Source organism: Protopterus annectens, chromosome 3.part1 (genome assembly GCF_019279795.1).
Source record: "Protopterus annectens isolate FY-2018-M chromosome 3.part1, PAN1.0, whole genome shotgun sequence".
Taxonomy (NCBI): Eukaryota; Metazoa; Chordata; order Ceratodontiformes; family Protopteridae; genus Protopterus; species Protopterus annectens.
In genome coordinates, this window is record NC_056732.1 from 1441530349 (window position 1) to 1441546662 (window position 16314).

The window sequence follows — 16314 nt, forward strand, 5'->3', positions numbered from 1 at the left end:
TAACCACACTAAGTTATAGGTTTCAGTTCTAAGAAAAGTTTTATAGACAAAATTTACTTTCTGGGCATTTGTGTCTGTACAGGGCACTGTTAATCTCATGATATAACAACACCAAGAAAGATTACTTGCCAGTGGAATGCACAACAAAGCAACTTAAACTACATTGAGAAGGCAATTTCAGGTATTCCAGACCTTTAGAATGACTTAATGGCAAAATCAACAAATAAAGCAGTATTACCCTAAAGAGTTAACTGAAGTGCAAATCAATAAAATAAATCTCTTATTTGCCAAGGATAGAGGAAGATTAACTCAGAACCCCCTCAAGGTGTAGCAAGGTCCCTAAGCAGTTGGGAGCTCTAGGGAAATGAGCAGGAGACAATTTTTGTGAGGGAGGTTTACTCAAGTGCAGTATCGGTTTGCCGGATGGACATTTAGTATTATGAGTATGTGGAAAACAGTGGATGGGAAAGTACTTAAACATGATACACATGAGACAATAGCAATGAAATTGGGGAGAGAGGGACTTTGGAAGTCAGATTACCATAAGTGGTGGAAGCCAGACCACAGCCCTTTAAAGCCACAAGAAGAAAAGGGTGAGAGGGTTAGGGAAAATTCAAACTGGAGCTCAAGTCCTGTGGTTATAATTTCAGAAACTTTTAGCTAATGTCTCGGGGGGGGGGGGGGGGGGCAGACTGAAAGAACAGGAGTAAAAACAGTAGCAGTGTAAACAGAAAAGTGCTGAATTGCATCTGTAAGCACACTATAATTTATTGTGACACCTGTATTGTGAACCCATTGCAGATACTGAATAGTGGAGAGAAAGTTGAAGAGAAACCATATTAAGCAGGTGTGTTTACGTCTGCATGCCATTACTAACAACCTAAAGTGTCAAACCATATCAACATTTTTTTTTTGTTTATTATTATTTTTAAAATTCCAGGTCCAGTGACAAAGAAGGACATAACCACCTACCATACATTTTTCCTCTTGGCAATACTGGGAGGAATGGCCATCATTCTGCTAGTTTTACTTTGCCTACTCCTCTATTATTGCAGGTAAGCTGAACTTTGTGAAAATGTGTCTTTATACTGTGCATGGATAATTCAGTAGATGCAACACTTAACTATAAAGTATTGTTAACATTTGTTTGTTTTATATTTTAACACTTTTTAACCACGTAAGCACATGGGTCAAAGGAACCCTATTCAGGCACATCCTAGGCCACAATAGGATGCAACAAAAATCATAAACAGAAAGTGTATAACTGTAAGCAAAAAAGAATAAGGAATGTAATTTCTAAAGGCATTGACAAGTTCAGTAATGAATCATGAGCAAAGCAGCGATAAAGCAGTAAGTATAACTATTTAAACTGGAAAAATCATATACAACAGAAATAAAAACAGTAAATATGAACAGATAATATAAGTCAAGTCTAAGAAGGATACATAATACAGAGTGATGTATGGTGGTACACTAGAAGTTCCAAATGGCATAAATATGCCTGGTTGTGTGGAACAGATGGCTACAGCTCTGATTGAGACCCAGGTGACCAGGCTTTGATTAGTGGACCTAGTGCTGGAGAGTACAGGCAGGAAGGGGAAGGAGTGAAGGGGTGTGACCCACTCACTTCTGGAGGGTGGAGTTAATCTGCATATGGCGGCACACGTGGCGGTGAAACATGCTTCTTGCAGAAGTAGGTAGATTTGTCACTGAGCAGTAGAACTCATTACATTCCCTATGGACATTACTTGAACTGAATTCATTACTTAAGTCAATTAATTTTTAGTTCTCCAGAGATAATCATGCATACTGTGTTTGTGTGATAGATTGCATTTTCTTCTCTATGTGACACATTTTGCATTTTGTTTCTGTGTGTCTGTCTGCTGTATCTTTTAAGGGACAAAGGACAACAATGCTGCTGTAACAAAAGGCAAAACTGTCAGAACAATAAAAGACTCATGTTTTATGCTTTCACATCTTATCTTGGTATGTATTTTACCAAGGAGATCTTAGGGATACGAAGGTGTAAAAATATAAAATGTCAGTTCTTTCACTGTTCTGAGAGTTCTATATGTATTAAGAACCTCTCTATGCAAACATGTATGTGCACATCAGCACAGTAAATCCAAAATGACTTGTTTTCTGCTCAGTTGACCTTTAAACACTGTTGAAAATCTCAGTAGGTAATTCCAAGAGTGTGCCTTTTTCTCCAAGCCATCTGGCCTTTGCATGTCATTTTATCATCAAACACTTTACAGAGGAATTCCACAGCCATAAACAATACTTTATAGTTGAAATAATGTGTGCATATTTACAGTTTTACTATCTGTATGTATGGAGTTACTTGCACGCACGTGTGTGTGTGTGTGTGTGTGTGTGTGTGTGTGTGTGTGTGTGTGTGTGTGTGTGTGTGTGTGTGTGTGAGAGAGAGAGATGTACACACACATATATGCATATACAGACGCACAATAAGAATGCATGTGCACACGTGCATGTATGTGTATATATATGTGTGTGTGTGTGTGTGTGTGTGTGTATATATATATATATATATATATATATATATATATATATATATATATTATGTTTACACACACACACACACACACACACACAGTGGATATAAAAAGTGCACACACCCCTGTTAAAATGCCAGGTTTTTGTGATATAAAAAATGAGACCACAATAAATCATTTCAGAACTTTTCCACCTTTAATGTGACCTATAACCTGTACAATTCAATTGAAAAACAAACAGATCTGTTACAGGAAAAATATAAAAAATAAAAAACGTACAACAAGCTGGCTGCATAAGTGTGCACACCATTAAACTAATACTTTGTTGAATCACCTTTTGATTTAATTACAGCATTCAGTCTTCTTAGGTTGGAGTCTGTCAGCATGGCACATCTCGACTTGGCAATGTTCGCCCACTCTTCCTTGCAAAAGTGCTCCAAATCTGTCAAATTGTGAGGCATCTCTTGTGTAGAGCCCTCTTCAGATCACCCCACCGATTTTCTGTTGGATTTAGGTCTGGGCTGTGGTTGGGCCATTCCAAAACTTTTTTTTCTGGTGAAGCCATTCTTTCGTTGATATGGATGATTGCTTGGGGTCATTGTTGTGTTGAAAGGTGAAATTCCTCTTCATCTTTCTAGCAGACGCCTGAAGGTTTTGGGCCAAAAGTGACTGGTATTTAGAACTGTTCATAATTCTCTCCACCTTGACTAAGGCCCCAGTTCCAGCTGAAGAAAAGCAGTCTCAAAGCATGATACTACCACCACCGTGCTTCACCATGGGAATGGTGTTCTTTTGGTGATGCAAAGTATTTTTGTGCCAAAAGTGCCTTTTGGAATTTTGGCCAAAAATTTCAACTTTGGTCTCATCAAACCATAGCACATTTTCCCACATGTTTTTGGGAGACCTGACTTGTTGTTTTGCAAAGTTTAGCTGGTCCTGGATGTTTTTCTGTGTAAGAAAAGGCTTCTGTCTTGCAGCCCTATCACATAGGATATGGAGAATATGGGAGATTGTTGTCACATGTAGTACACAACCAGTACTTGCTAAAAATTCCTGCAGCTCCTTCAGTGTTGCTGTAGGTCTCTTGGCAGCCTCCCTGACCAGTTTTTGTCTTGTCTTTTCATTAATTTTGGAGGGACGTCCAGTTCTTTACAACGTCATTGTTGTTCCATATTTTCTCTACTTTATGATGACTGTCTTAGTGTGTGCCATGGTATATCCAGTGCTGTGGAAATTTGTTTGTACCCTTCTCCTGACTGATACCTTTCAATAATGAGATCTCTTTGATGCTTTATAAGCTTTCTGCGAACCATGGCTTTTGCTGTAGCAGGCAAGTGAGTAAATGTCAGGAAAATCCTACCAAGACAGCTGAACTTTATTTTGGGGTTAATCAGAGTCTCTCTAATTTATGGCAGGTGTGTACCCAAGAAGACTGAATGCTGTAGTTAAAGCAAAAGGTACTTCAACAAAGTATTAGTTTAATGGTGTGCACACTTATGCAACCAGCTTATTGTACATTTTTTATTTTTTATATTTTTTCCCTTAACAGATGTTTGTTTTTCAGTTGAATTGTACAGGTTATAGGTCACATTAAAGCATTAAAGGTAGGAAAAGTTTTAAAATGATTTATTGTGATCTCATTTTTTATATCACAAAAACCTGGCATTTTAACAGGGGGTGTGTACACTTTTTATTCCTACACACTCTCTCTCTCTCTCTCTCTATATATATATATATATATATATATATATATATATATATATATATATATACACACACACACACACAGTTTACAGGTTTGGGGGAGGTTGTGATGCAGCAGGAAATGGGAATTTTGTTTCCCCGTTGTTCAATGTTAGAGCTATATGTAAGTAGTAGGATGTGTGTATGTGTTTCAATCTGAAAAGAATGATAGTGTTTCAGTGACTCTACATTTTGTAATGTAGAACTATACACCTATACAATATAAATATATATAAATAAATTTGTATGTATGTGTGTGTACACATATAGTATACATACACAACACAGTAACAGTGGCTCAGTCTTGGGAGCTTTTGAGGGGGTTAAAATGTACATTAAAAAGCCTCAAGTTACAAAACAAAAGAAAATGAAAGTGTAAGACAGAGGGTAAACTATTTTAAAAAAATAAACTCCTTAGATATGAGAATGAAATGGCAGTCCCAGAATCTATTTTATGTAAGAAAATAAAGGAAAGCAAACAAAAAAACACATGGGATAGAAGAGAAAATAGAAATGGGGAAGAAAGGTATTAGAAAAGTTAAATACAACGTTACAAAAAGGTGGAAAGCAAATACGCAAATAAAAAATTAGGTTTGACTAAAGAGGGATAAATAATTGAAATACCTATACGGTTCATTAGCAACTTCAGGGCTACTGCTGCAGTGGGACCAGGACAGAGCTACATTACCAGAGCCAGAGAAGCTGGGAAATGCATGAAGACTATATAGTAATAAAAACTTGCTGTAGGACTTTAGAGCAGCTGGTATTACATGTGTTTTTTTTTGTTTGTTTTTTAGAAGTGTAATAGAGCATTGTATATGACTTAAGTGAACTGATACAATTCTCCATTTGTAAAATTTATGAGCATGTTTGGCATGGAAGATGTGAATTCAGTACTAGGAGTTCAGAGTGAATTTACTAATATTAGTTCCCAAGATACAAAAACTGGGCTAGGCTATACAGAATTTACATTTCACAGAAACATGTGAATATAATTGAAAGTCTTGATACACACCCAGTAACTATTTCAGATCATGCACAAATAATAATTAGAATACAAATACATGGTAATGAAATAAAAATGAGACACTGGAACTTTCCCACTTAACTGTAGAAAAGAGAGGAATTTAAGGAATGGATAGTGGAAATTATTCAGGAGCTATTAGAGAAGATAGAAATTTCTTCTGAAAGTACACCTAGGGAGTGGGGTAAAATTAAAGTGGAGTTTAAAAACACAGTGGAAATAAAAGAAAGGGAGATATGGTTAAGAAGGAACAATAATTATTTAGAGGGACTGTCAAATGTAAGGTGTTGCAGAACCGCAGAGTCTCACAGAAAAAGAAGAGGAGCAACTGCACGAAGCTGAACAAAAAATAATGGATTACCTCGATAATATGCATGAGTTTAAAAAAGATTGCTGTTAAGCAACTGTTTTTTGATAATAACTCTAGAGCACAAAAACTTTTAGCTCAGTTCAGGCAACAGAGAGAAGAAAGGGGTGTCGCCAAGCTTAAGGAGCCTTTAACTAGGAAGATAAGAGATCCTGTAGAGGTATTAGAAATATTTTGGAAATTATATGAAAGGCTGTATAAAGCATAGAAGTATTGAAATTACGAAAAGGTACAAATGGAAACATTTATGAAAGAATTAAATGCGCCAAGGTTAGAGGTAGAGGAGGCTCCATTACTAACAGGATATCAGGAAATGAGATAAAAATGGTGATGTATAACCAATCCACAGGAAAGTCCTAAGGAATAGATGGTATTCCTTTGAAAGTTTGGAAGCTAGGAGGGGAAGAACTGATAAAGATCTGGAAGGTTTTGTTTAGCAGTATTTTAAGAGGAGGAGAAGTATCAGCATCCTGGAAAAAAGCGGTAGTAGCTGTAATATCTAAAAGAGGGTGAAGACCTGTTAGATCCAGCTTCATACAGGCCCATTTCAATACTAAACCATGATTATAAAGTGTTTGTCTATAATGGCTAAAAGAATTGCAAAAGTGGTATCAAAATTGATGGATATGGATCAGTGGGTTTTTTTGGAGGGGAGGCAAACATTTAACAACATGAACAGAATATTGATGATCCAGAGGGAAGCAGAGTATAAGAAAATACCAATGTTGTTGTAGGATCTGGATGCAGAGAAAGCATTTGACAGAGACTTTGAGCAAGGCAATCAAATAATTTGCATTCCCTGATAAAATTAAGGTTGATTAGGAGGATATATGAGGGATCACATTCAAAAATTAAAGTGGGTGGGTTCTTGTCTGATGATTTCTGCTTAAACAGAGGACCCAGGCTATGGTGTCCTCTTTCCCCTTTATTTGCATTATATTTCGAACCATTGGCAAAGAAAATAAGGGACTCAGATTATAGGATATAATTGGTATGGTAATCAAGAGCTCTATTTGCAGATGATATTTTATCCCTGATAAACCAGAAAAAGACATTTCAGTGTTGTGGAATGTTTTTGAGACCGTTTCATATCTTTTTGAGATACAAAATTAGTGAATCTATAACAAAGGGAATAGCTGTAAATTATGTACCCACGCAAGAATTGGTTCAGCAATACACATATTTATGGGGACATGATAAAATCAAGTACTTAGGAGTATGGATTAAAAATGATTCTGGTGTGACAGGCAAGGATATGTGGGAAGAGACTAAACAGAAGAAAATACAAAAGCTGATAAATTGGAAGCTCTGTTATATGGATATGGATAGTAAGATACAAGCAGTTAAAATGTTTAGTCCGTTTAGTGTTGTATACTGGTCAGGCATATTTTTATCAACCAGAGGAAAAGTTGTGGATATCAGTTAATAAAGAGCTTAAGGATTGTTTCTGAGAGGGTAAGATGCAAGAATCAAGTGGGATAAGATGCTTCCAGTAGAGCAGGGCAGATTGGGATTACCCAATTGAAGGGGTATTTCAGAGCTTCACAGTTAAGGCTCCTATATATACCACAAGCAGAAACCTGTAATTCAAAGTGGGAAGGGATGATGAGGAAACAGGGAAACTCAAGAAACAAGGAGAGGCTGGGATTTTTAATACAGATTTTAATGAGAATAACAATCATACAAAATATTATATCCATAAAGTAGCAGAAAGTATTCTAAGAACTAAGCCAATACAGGAAGGGTGATTCTGCTGATGGGGATGAGTATAATTAGTGATGCAGAAAATAGGCTAGATGGGGGCTGGAATTTATTGGGGAAAACTGGCTAAAGATCCAGGGTATTGGAAGCAAATTACTATAGAGGGAAAGATGATAGAATGAGAAGATGCCAAGAATTTTATTTGGACTGGAGGTTAGAGATTGCCTTCCCTATCAAGGAGTGTTATCAGAGTATACATACAAATGTTTCAAGCATGGGCATTAAAGTCCTTCTAGCTTGCCAATATGCCAGAACACTTGCTGTATCTAAACTAGTACTTGCTTTAATGTAATTTGGTAGTCTGTTCCAAGCATCAGCTACTCTGTCAGAGAACCAATTAGTACGCTTCTCATTCCTATAGAATCTTCTACATAGGTTAAATGATGATTCTCGAGTACTTTTTGATAACCCCAAACATTCCTAGAGGTAGTTGTCCCTAAATGCCCTATATACCTGAATAAGATCTCCTCTTAAATATCTGTAAGAGACACACAGTACAAGTTCAGATATTTTAGTCTTTCATAATAACTTAGATTTTCACATCCATGGATGCCCTTGGTAAATTTCCGCTGTACTCTTTCCAGTTTATTCATGCTTGTTTTCCTATAGGGTTTCCATATTGTTATTCCATACTCAAGTTTGGGTATAATGTAACCAACAAACAATGACTTCATTATGTTTGATTTCCTAGACTTTATAAATCTTTTTATACAGCTTATAGTTCTATAACTATCACTGGCCAATTGGTTGATATGATTAGAAAAAAATCATAGCTGAATTTACCCATATACCCAGGTCCTTAAATGAGTCTACAGTTTCAATCACTGTGTGCTGTATTAAATATTCACCTTTCAGTTTGTCTCCCAAATCTCACATGCTTAGTTTTTGATGTATTTATCAACATATTATTCTCCTGTGCCCAAATGGTCAATTTAGTCAAATTATTTTGCAGACATGCCATATCTGTAACAGTTGTAATCAGTTTACCCAATTTCAGGTCATCAGCATATAGACTGTAGAACACCTCAGATGAAAAAGTAAGGTCTGAAAGATGCAATCTAAACAAGTAAGGGCCTAGTACAGAGCCCTGTGGGACACCTTGACTGTAACCAAGGATTTCACCTGTCCAGTTGGTGTGTGATACTTGGCATGGTCCTATTTGTAAGCCATGCAGCTGTCAATCTTATCAACAGTACATCAATACCTAGTTGTACTAATTTATTGATCAGTGTTTTGTGCATGACCCTGGCAAATGCTGAAGTTAAATGTATATAAATCACATCACAGCACAATTTTTCATTCATAGCTCTTATTATATTGTTATAGAACATCATGTTACAGGTGGTAATGGATCTATTTTCAACATATGCATGCTGATGTATGGTTTCAAGTCCCACCCTATCCAGTTCCGACAATAACTTGTCTAGTATTACCTTCTCCATTATTTTTACACAACATGAAAGTAGACTTAAGGGTCTATATGATTCTGGGTTTGTCCGACTCTCCTTTCCCTTAAAGACAGGTTTAATAAGTGCATGTCTCCAGTCTTGAGGACTCTCCCCATATTTATATAACCTAGTGAATAATAGATGTAATGGCAGTGTAAGTTCTTGCTTAAGTGTTCTCAGGTCATTGTTACTTCCGTCTCCTCCATGCACTTTGTTTGGATCTAGTTTGCACACTTCTTTTTCAATATAATCTAATTTGATTCCAGTATCTGGAGTTACCTGGATGTCACTAGGACAACTCACCACCCCTTTTGTGGAGCCAAACTGTTTTGCATAAGATTGTGTAAATATATCTATAATCTGTTGTGTCTGAGAATACATTTTAGAATTTGCACACAGTTTATCAGTTTGTGTATCTTTACTCCTTCCACATCTTATGTATCTATAAAAAGGTTTCCTATTATGCTCAATATCTTTATATAATTTTTTTTTCAAATTTTTCTTTATCTTGTCTAACACTATGCTTAATATGTTTATCCAGCTCATTTATTTCAGTTTTCCAAGTTGTAGTTCAGCCTCTCTTCATTTCTTATATTTTTGTCTCTCACCTTAATCAGGTATCTTGTTCTTATAGAAATATACCCACTGATGTTGCTTGCCTAGATCCTGATGTTAATTTTTTTTTTACTTTTTGCACTCAATTTCTCTTTCAAAACTTTCCACATTCCATCTGCAGTTTTTTCCACTGAACACCTCACTCCAGATAGTTTTATATAGTAAACTGTTTGTTTTGCTTCTCTATAATCTGTAATTAGCCTTCTGTGCATTGGCTTAGATTTCAGTTTGGCAGAATTATCTAGCAACAAATTAACCTTTATGACCCCATGATCACTGCACATCAATGGTGGTAAAACTTGACTTGAATTTACAGTAATTTCTTTGGTAACACAAGCAATATCTAGTATATTCTGTCCCCTGGTAGTTTTTTTTTTACAATCTGAAGCATTTGTTGTTCCTGAATATACTCTGTGAATAATTTCTTTACTAACATTGTTGAATCAATATTATTCCAGTCTGTTTCTGGTAAATTGAAGTCTCCAGCTAATATTATTCTTCCCTCCTGTGTTTCATGTAAGAAATGTATGAATTTCCCAAGGTCATCTGCACTTGACTTTGGTGGTCTGTACACATCACCAACTGTTATATGTTCCTGGGTTTTCTTTATTATCACAGTTACACAGTCTATAGTATTGGTGCTATCATTGAACATGTAATAATAAAGTCTCATAGCTGTCTTTAATCCCTATCAAAACACCTCCGTCTGATTTTTTGTTAAAAAGTCTGTTACAGTAAAAACATTTATACCCTGCCAGAACTGGTTTTCAGTCATTGTTCTTTAACCATGTTTCACAAACTGTAACAACATCAATCTTGTGGGAACGTAGCAGATTTTCTAATTAAAAAACATTATCATCAATGTTCCTAGCATTAACAACCATCAGAGATGCATCAAATGTTGCTGTCTGTGAGCTGTTACATTTTTGACCTGGCAAAAATCCTGGCTAGTGTTTGTCTAATATTGCAAAATATCTGCTGCAAAAATTCTCTTTCCTGATCTAGACAAATACACACCAATCCTGTCTGAACACGTGTGCCCAAAAGAAGGCTTGGATGCTCTACACATTCCATTTTTTAAAACATGACATTTTTTCCATGTAGGTGTTTATCCAAAAAATCTTTTCATTCACAGTGACCTGGCTATCCTTTCTATAGGTAATTTGTGGAAAATATGTCCTAACACCAGTACAAGCTATACTATCTAGGAGGGCTGTCAGTTCCCGACTAAAAGTCAGAGAATCTTTGTTGGTGATATCATTTGTACCAACATGAATAAAAACAAATCCATACTTCCTTACATTAAGGTGTTCCAAGGCTTGTTTCACATCTTCTATTTTTGCTCCTGGCAAGCATAACACTACTCGATCTTCATTATCATCTCTGCAGATACAAGTATCAGTTCCTCTAATAACTGAATCTCCAATTACAAGAATATCTTTGCTGACCATATCTGAAGAATCTTCAGGTTCTAATAGTCATTTCTGTTCTATCGTTATGAAGGATAGATCTTTATCAGTATTAGTCTTATTAATTCCACTGTTTTCATCGCATTGGGTAAAATGTAGTATCGTCCCAACCTGAAGGAGCTTCCGTTTGTCTGTGCTCACTTTTGCTCGAGCCATCCACAAGCCTCGGGATTGTGCCCCCCCCCCCCCCCCCCAGCCTTAGGGTCTGAAGCAATTTTCAGCTGAAGCTCAAATCAGCCCTGAGAAATCTCAACTTGTACACACAAGCCTTCCAGTAGAATTATTAGTTTGCTCGGGCCATCCTTTTTTCCCCAATAAATCCAAATCCACACCTCCTACCTTCGCTATCACCTCCAAAAATGGGACCACAGTCTTGCCCCTCCCCTCACACTAAGCTGCTCTGGGTTGAAATAGATAACCATCTAAACTTTAGTGTCCGTATCTCACAAACCATCACAAAGGTACATAAGAAATTAGGAACCCTATACAAACAGTTCCTATCGGACCAAGCTAGAATCTCCTTATCCCAGCTCCACCTCTTGTCTACCCTAATTGTATGTATCACCAATCCTAATTCATATCAGGAAAACAGACCTAAACAAACTAGTCATGTTACAATAAAATTGCAAAATTCGCTAACAACTCCACTTTTAGAAGTCATCACTGTCTTGCCGTGAAGCAACTACAGTGGTTAGAACTCCCTCAGCTAATTAGCTATCACCAATTAGTCCTCACCTTCAACATAATAAGGAACCCTCAGAAAACCCCAGCCCCCTAAACCAACTTCTAAACCAATATTCTGCAAATCGCCCTCTACGCTCATCCAACAAAGCCCTGCTCTGCATAACCAAAGCCAATAACACTGCAGGGAAAAGTCTGTTCTCTCACACCATTGCTAGGGAATGGAATAACCTCCCCCAAAGTATCTGCTCTGCACCATCCATCTCACTTTTCAAGACTTCACTAAAGTCGCACCTCTTCCAATCATGGCTCTGTCCCTGTATCACATAAAATCTTTTCTGCTCTCCTCCTAACTTGCCACACCTCATCTCCTCACTGCTTACCTCAGCTATTCTGTACTACTCAAATGTTCCCTATCAGGAACTACTGTCCTACAAACTATTTCTCACGCTATAACATATCTCCCGAATAGCATTATTTTCCAGATTCCATTCCTTCATTTTTATGCTTTGTACTACCAATAGGGAATTCAAAGTTTTGCTATCTGTATACCAACCTTGCTCAAATCAAACTAAGGTATGAAAAATCTCCTTGAGTGTATATATGCCACTGTATAGAAATTTTCTGTCATTCATGGATTATGTGTTGTCATGTAAAGACATGGAGCTCTGATTGTATATATGTCTCCTCTGTACAGAAATGTTTTTGTCATTTGTTGTATTTGTACTGTTATGGAGCTTTTCTCACCGGGCCTCCACTGTCAATGGATCTTGTTCCAGTCAGACTTTCCCGGTAAACAAATGTAAAATAAAGTATTACATTCTAATCCAGCTCGCATTGTAAATCCACAGCTTGAGCCATGTAGTCAACATCTGTCTTTCTCTTCTTTTTTCTTACAGTTATGTTCTTTAATCCTTCCACATTCAGTTTTGATTTCTTCCTTTTCACCTGCCCCTTGCCTCTTTTTTCTACCTTTTCCATTGGAAAGGTGATGCCTTTTTTTGTAGACTGAGGGTTTTCTGATGGGCAGATATCTTTATTCCCTGTCACCAGCGTATTACATAACAAAGAAGAATCCTTTTTACTACGTATTCTCTTTCCTTTAAAGTCATTAGTCAGTTTCTTTTTCTTCATTGTTTTTTGTTGAGAACTTCTTCCTTTCTTTCTTTTTTTTGTTTCCTTCTAAACAAACCGGATCCTCAGATTGATGAGTACTTGCATCCACAATTCCATAGTTCTCAGGGGCCTCATCATGTTTCATAGGAGTTGAATGTTCTTTGCAGAAAATAGATGCATCATTTCCTAAATCTGTTCTATGCCTAACATTATTTAGTTCATCAGTCCAGTCATTAATATATGATGCAACAGTTCTCCAAGCCATGCCAATTGCACATGTGCAATCATCAAGTCAAGATTTGCTTCTGACAATGGTGAACAAAGATCACCAGTGTTATCAGCTGTTACCTTTAAATATGCATAGCATTTATTACACTGTACAAGATACTTGTGCATTAGCAAATTGTTAATTGCATACTCATTTAAGGAATCCATATTCAGCTTTAATTGAATAAAATATTGCAAAGGAAAAAATTACACAAAGTCAGTAGCAAATAATTCAAAGGAACTTAAATCAACTTCTATGACAAAAATTATACCAGCAATATCCAACTAAATAATAAAATACAATAAAGTTGTTCTGACCATACAAATTCTACCAGCCAGACAGAAGTTGTAATTTCTTTGTCACTATAGCTCGCAGTTGCATCTCCTTTTAACAGTAAAAATAAATAAAACTTCTCTTACCAGTCAACTCCACAACAAATCACAAACCAAGACAGGATTATTTTGATATGATCAGAATTTTCCTCTCTGCAGTCTGTGTAAATTTATAGCTGTCTAGGTCCCTTGTTGTGGCTAGAGCTTGCCAGTCCAAAACCTATCCCTTTCTCACAACCAAAAGTGAAACTAAAGGTAAAACAACAAAATATGAATCAAAGTAAAACTTGTTAATAAGCAGTCTCTTCCTACCTACAAACAGTTAAAAAGTGATAACAAATGCAATATAAATTCAAATAACACTGCTCTTACCAGTCAGTCAACTCCACAACAAATCACAAACCAAGACAGGATTGGTTTGATATGCTCATAATTTCTAGGTAAGATGAGATAAGAGTATAGGCAAATAGAAAGAAATAGGGGAGTCCTAAATGAAAGACCAGCACTGGTAGAATTTTAGAAGATTTAAGATTTTTGCTTGTAAATGTTTACATAGGTATTTTTATACTCCCAAGTAGACTCCAGACGATTTTTCCTCAGGTAGACAGCAAATCTTGGAGGTGTGACTGGGGAAGAAAGCGGTGATTTGGAACATATTTTCTAAGGGTGTAATGACTTGGCAGACTTTAAAGATTCCCTGCATGCTACTCTGAGATACTGGGTGAGCAAATTGTGAATCTAGGGAAATAAGTTTTCTGAGCTATGATACAGAACTGGAATTGCTAGTAAGGCATTGCAGACTCTAATTATGGTGGCTGGTGAGCAATTACTAGAAATAAATGGAAATCAAAGTTTAAACCAACTGTACTAGAAGTAGTGAATATAGTAACAGGTAAAACAACTGAAACTGGGATCTTTATGAAAAGGGCAGGAGCAAATTACATACAAAAAATGAGAATTGTGGAAACAGTACATACAGGGGAGGAATGAGGTTTAAAAGAAGGCAGGATTTGAATGAGGTATGTAGTGTGTGGCTGACTATGATTGGGTAAATTGCAAGTGATGTATAATATTTGCAACTAAAATTGTCAGTATGGTTTGTGATGCATATTGCTTGCAACTTAGATTATGTCAGCATGGTTTGTTTTCATTTATATAAATGTATGATTGTCTGTCAAAAGTGATACTTTTCTAAAGAAACATATTTATTAAATTAACAGGAATTATTTAAAATGGCTGACAAAGGTCAAAGTATTGTAGAATAAGGGGAACCTGACAGAACAAAAAGGGAAATGACTGCAGAGTACTAAATAGAAAATAAGGAAATATCTGGATAATATTCATGAGTTTAGAAAGATGCTGTTAAGCAACTGTTTTTTGATAATCCCCATGCAAAAAAAAAGCTTTTAGCACAATGACTTAGGCAACAGAAATTGGAAAGGGCTATTGCCAAAATTAAGGAGCCTTTAACAAGAAAAATTACCAGAAATCTTATAGAGGTGTTAGAGAAATTTCAGAAAATGTATGCATTTTTTATAAAGGAGAAAATGTGGAAATCAAAAGAGCATAAATGCCAATATTTATGGAAGACTTTGGTATGCTAAGGTTAGAGGTAGATAGGCTCAACAATTCATTTAATATAAGAAATGAGAGAAAATAGTGATGTACAGTCCATCTGCAGGAAAGTGTCCAGGAATAGATGATATTCCTCTGGAAGTTTGGAAGCTAGGAGGGAGAAAGTGATAAAGATCTGGAAGGTTGTATTTAACAATATTTTAAAAGGAGGGGAAGCAGCAACATCTGGGAAGAAAGATGTGGTGGCTGTAATACCAAAGAAAGATAAAAACCCATCAGACCCAGCTTCATATAGGCCCATTTCAATTTTAACCCATGATTATGAAGTAACAGCTAAAGAATGGCAAGGATGTTGCCAAAATTGATTGATATGGATCAGTGTAGTTTTGTGGAGGGGGGGCAAACGTTTGACAACATTAGTAGAACAATTATGATCCAGACAGAAGCAGAGTGCAGAGAAGTACTGCTGTTGGTGGGGCTTGATGCAGAGAAAGTATTCAGCAGAGTAAGCTGGGATTTTGAGTAGGGCAATAGAAGCATTTGCATTCCCTGATTCAATAATAAAGTTAATTAGGAGGAGATATAAGGAATTATAGGCAAAATTAAAGTGGGAGGTTTCATTTCTGACAGTTTGCCTCTAAAAAGAGGATTCAGGCAGGGGTGACATCTTTCCCCTTTGTTGTTTGCTTTATACTTAGAGCTATTGGCAAAAAAATGAGGGACTGAGATTCAAAGATAACTAGTATGGTAATCAGGAAAAGTGGGGATTATTTGAAGACAGTATATTGTTTTACCTGATAAAACCATCAAAACAGGAATAAAAGGAATCTGTCACCAAAAACCACAAATAATCAAAAGGTGTTATAGTGGTCAGTTTTATATAGACTCACTAAAACATGGTATTTTTAGTTTGGAAAACAAAAGTATTTAAGCTAGAGTCTAAGACTGGATAACATACATCCGGGTGAATGCATTAAAAGGCAAATAGTACCTAAATGTTTGTGTGTCTGTAAATTCCCAAATGGTCTGCACTGTAATGATGAACTATATAAGGAATTTAACTTACTTTTCGACCGGCATGGGTTTGAATTGATGGACCCTGTAATTAAACATAAATGTAAAATTGATAAATTGCATATAGCTGAATGTTTAAATTAAAAGATTAGATGTGATTTGTTATTTGATTACTATAAGAACACGCATGAGATTTTTTTTTTTTTTTTTTTTAATAAAAGTTGACCAGAGATGTAACAGTGCTATCAAGCGTAAACATAAAAAATTATATAGAGACTTAAAACAGTATGTGGGTTTGACTCGTTTATCTGTTGAATTTTAAGAGAAGTAAAGGGGGAAATACGCTAGGAAAAGCTCTCACTTTGGGAAAAAGAAGTTATGTTCT

The 16314-nt window shown here is 36.2% G+C and overlaps 1 protein-coding gene across 1 annotated transcript in view; it reads left to right on the top strand.

Moving 5' to 3' along the window:
• The window catches only part of FAM171A1 (family with sequence similarity 171 member A1), a 1600715-nt gene that overhangs the window by 1492767 nt on the left and 91634 nt on the right, over window positions 1-16314 (top strand). Inside the window, exon 7 of the mRNA XM_044067505.1 lies at window positions 941-1055. Within this exon, the coding sequence (XP_043923440.1) occupies window positions 941-1055 (115 nt within the window). The remainder of the gene's footprint in view (window positions 1-940; window positions 1056-16314) is intronic.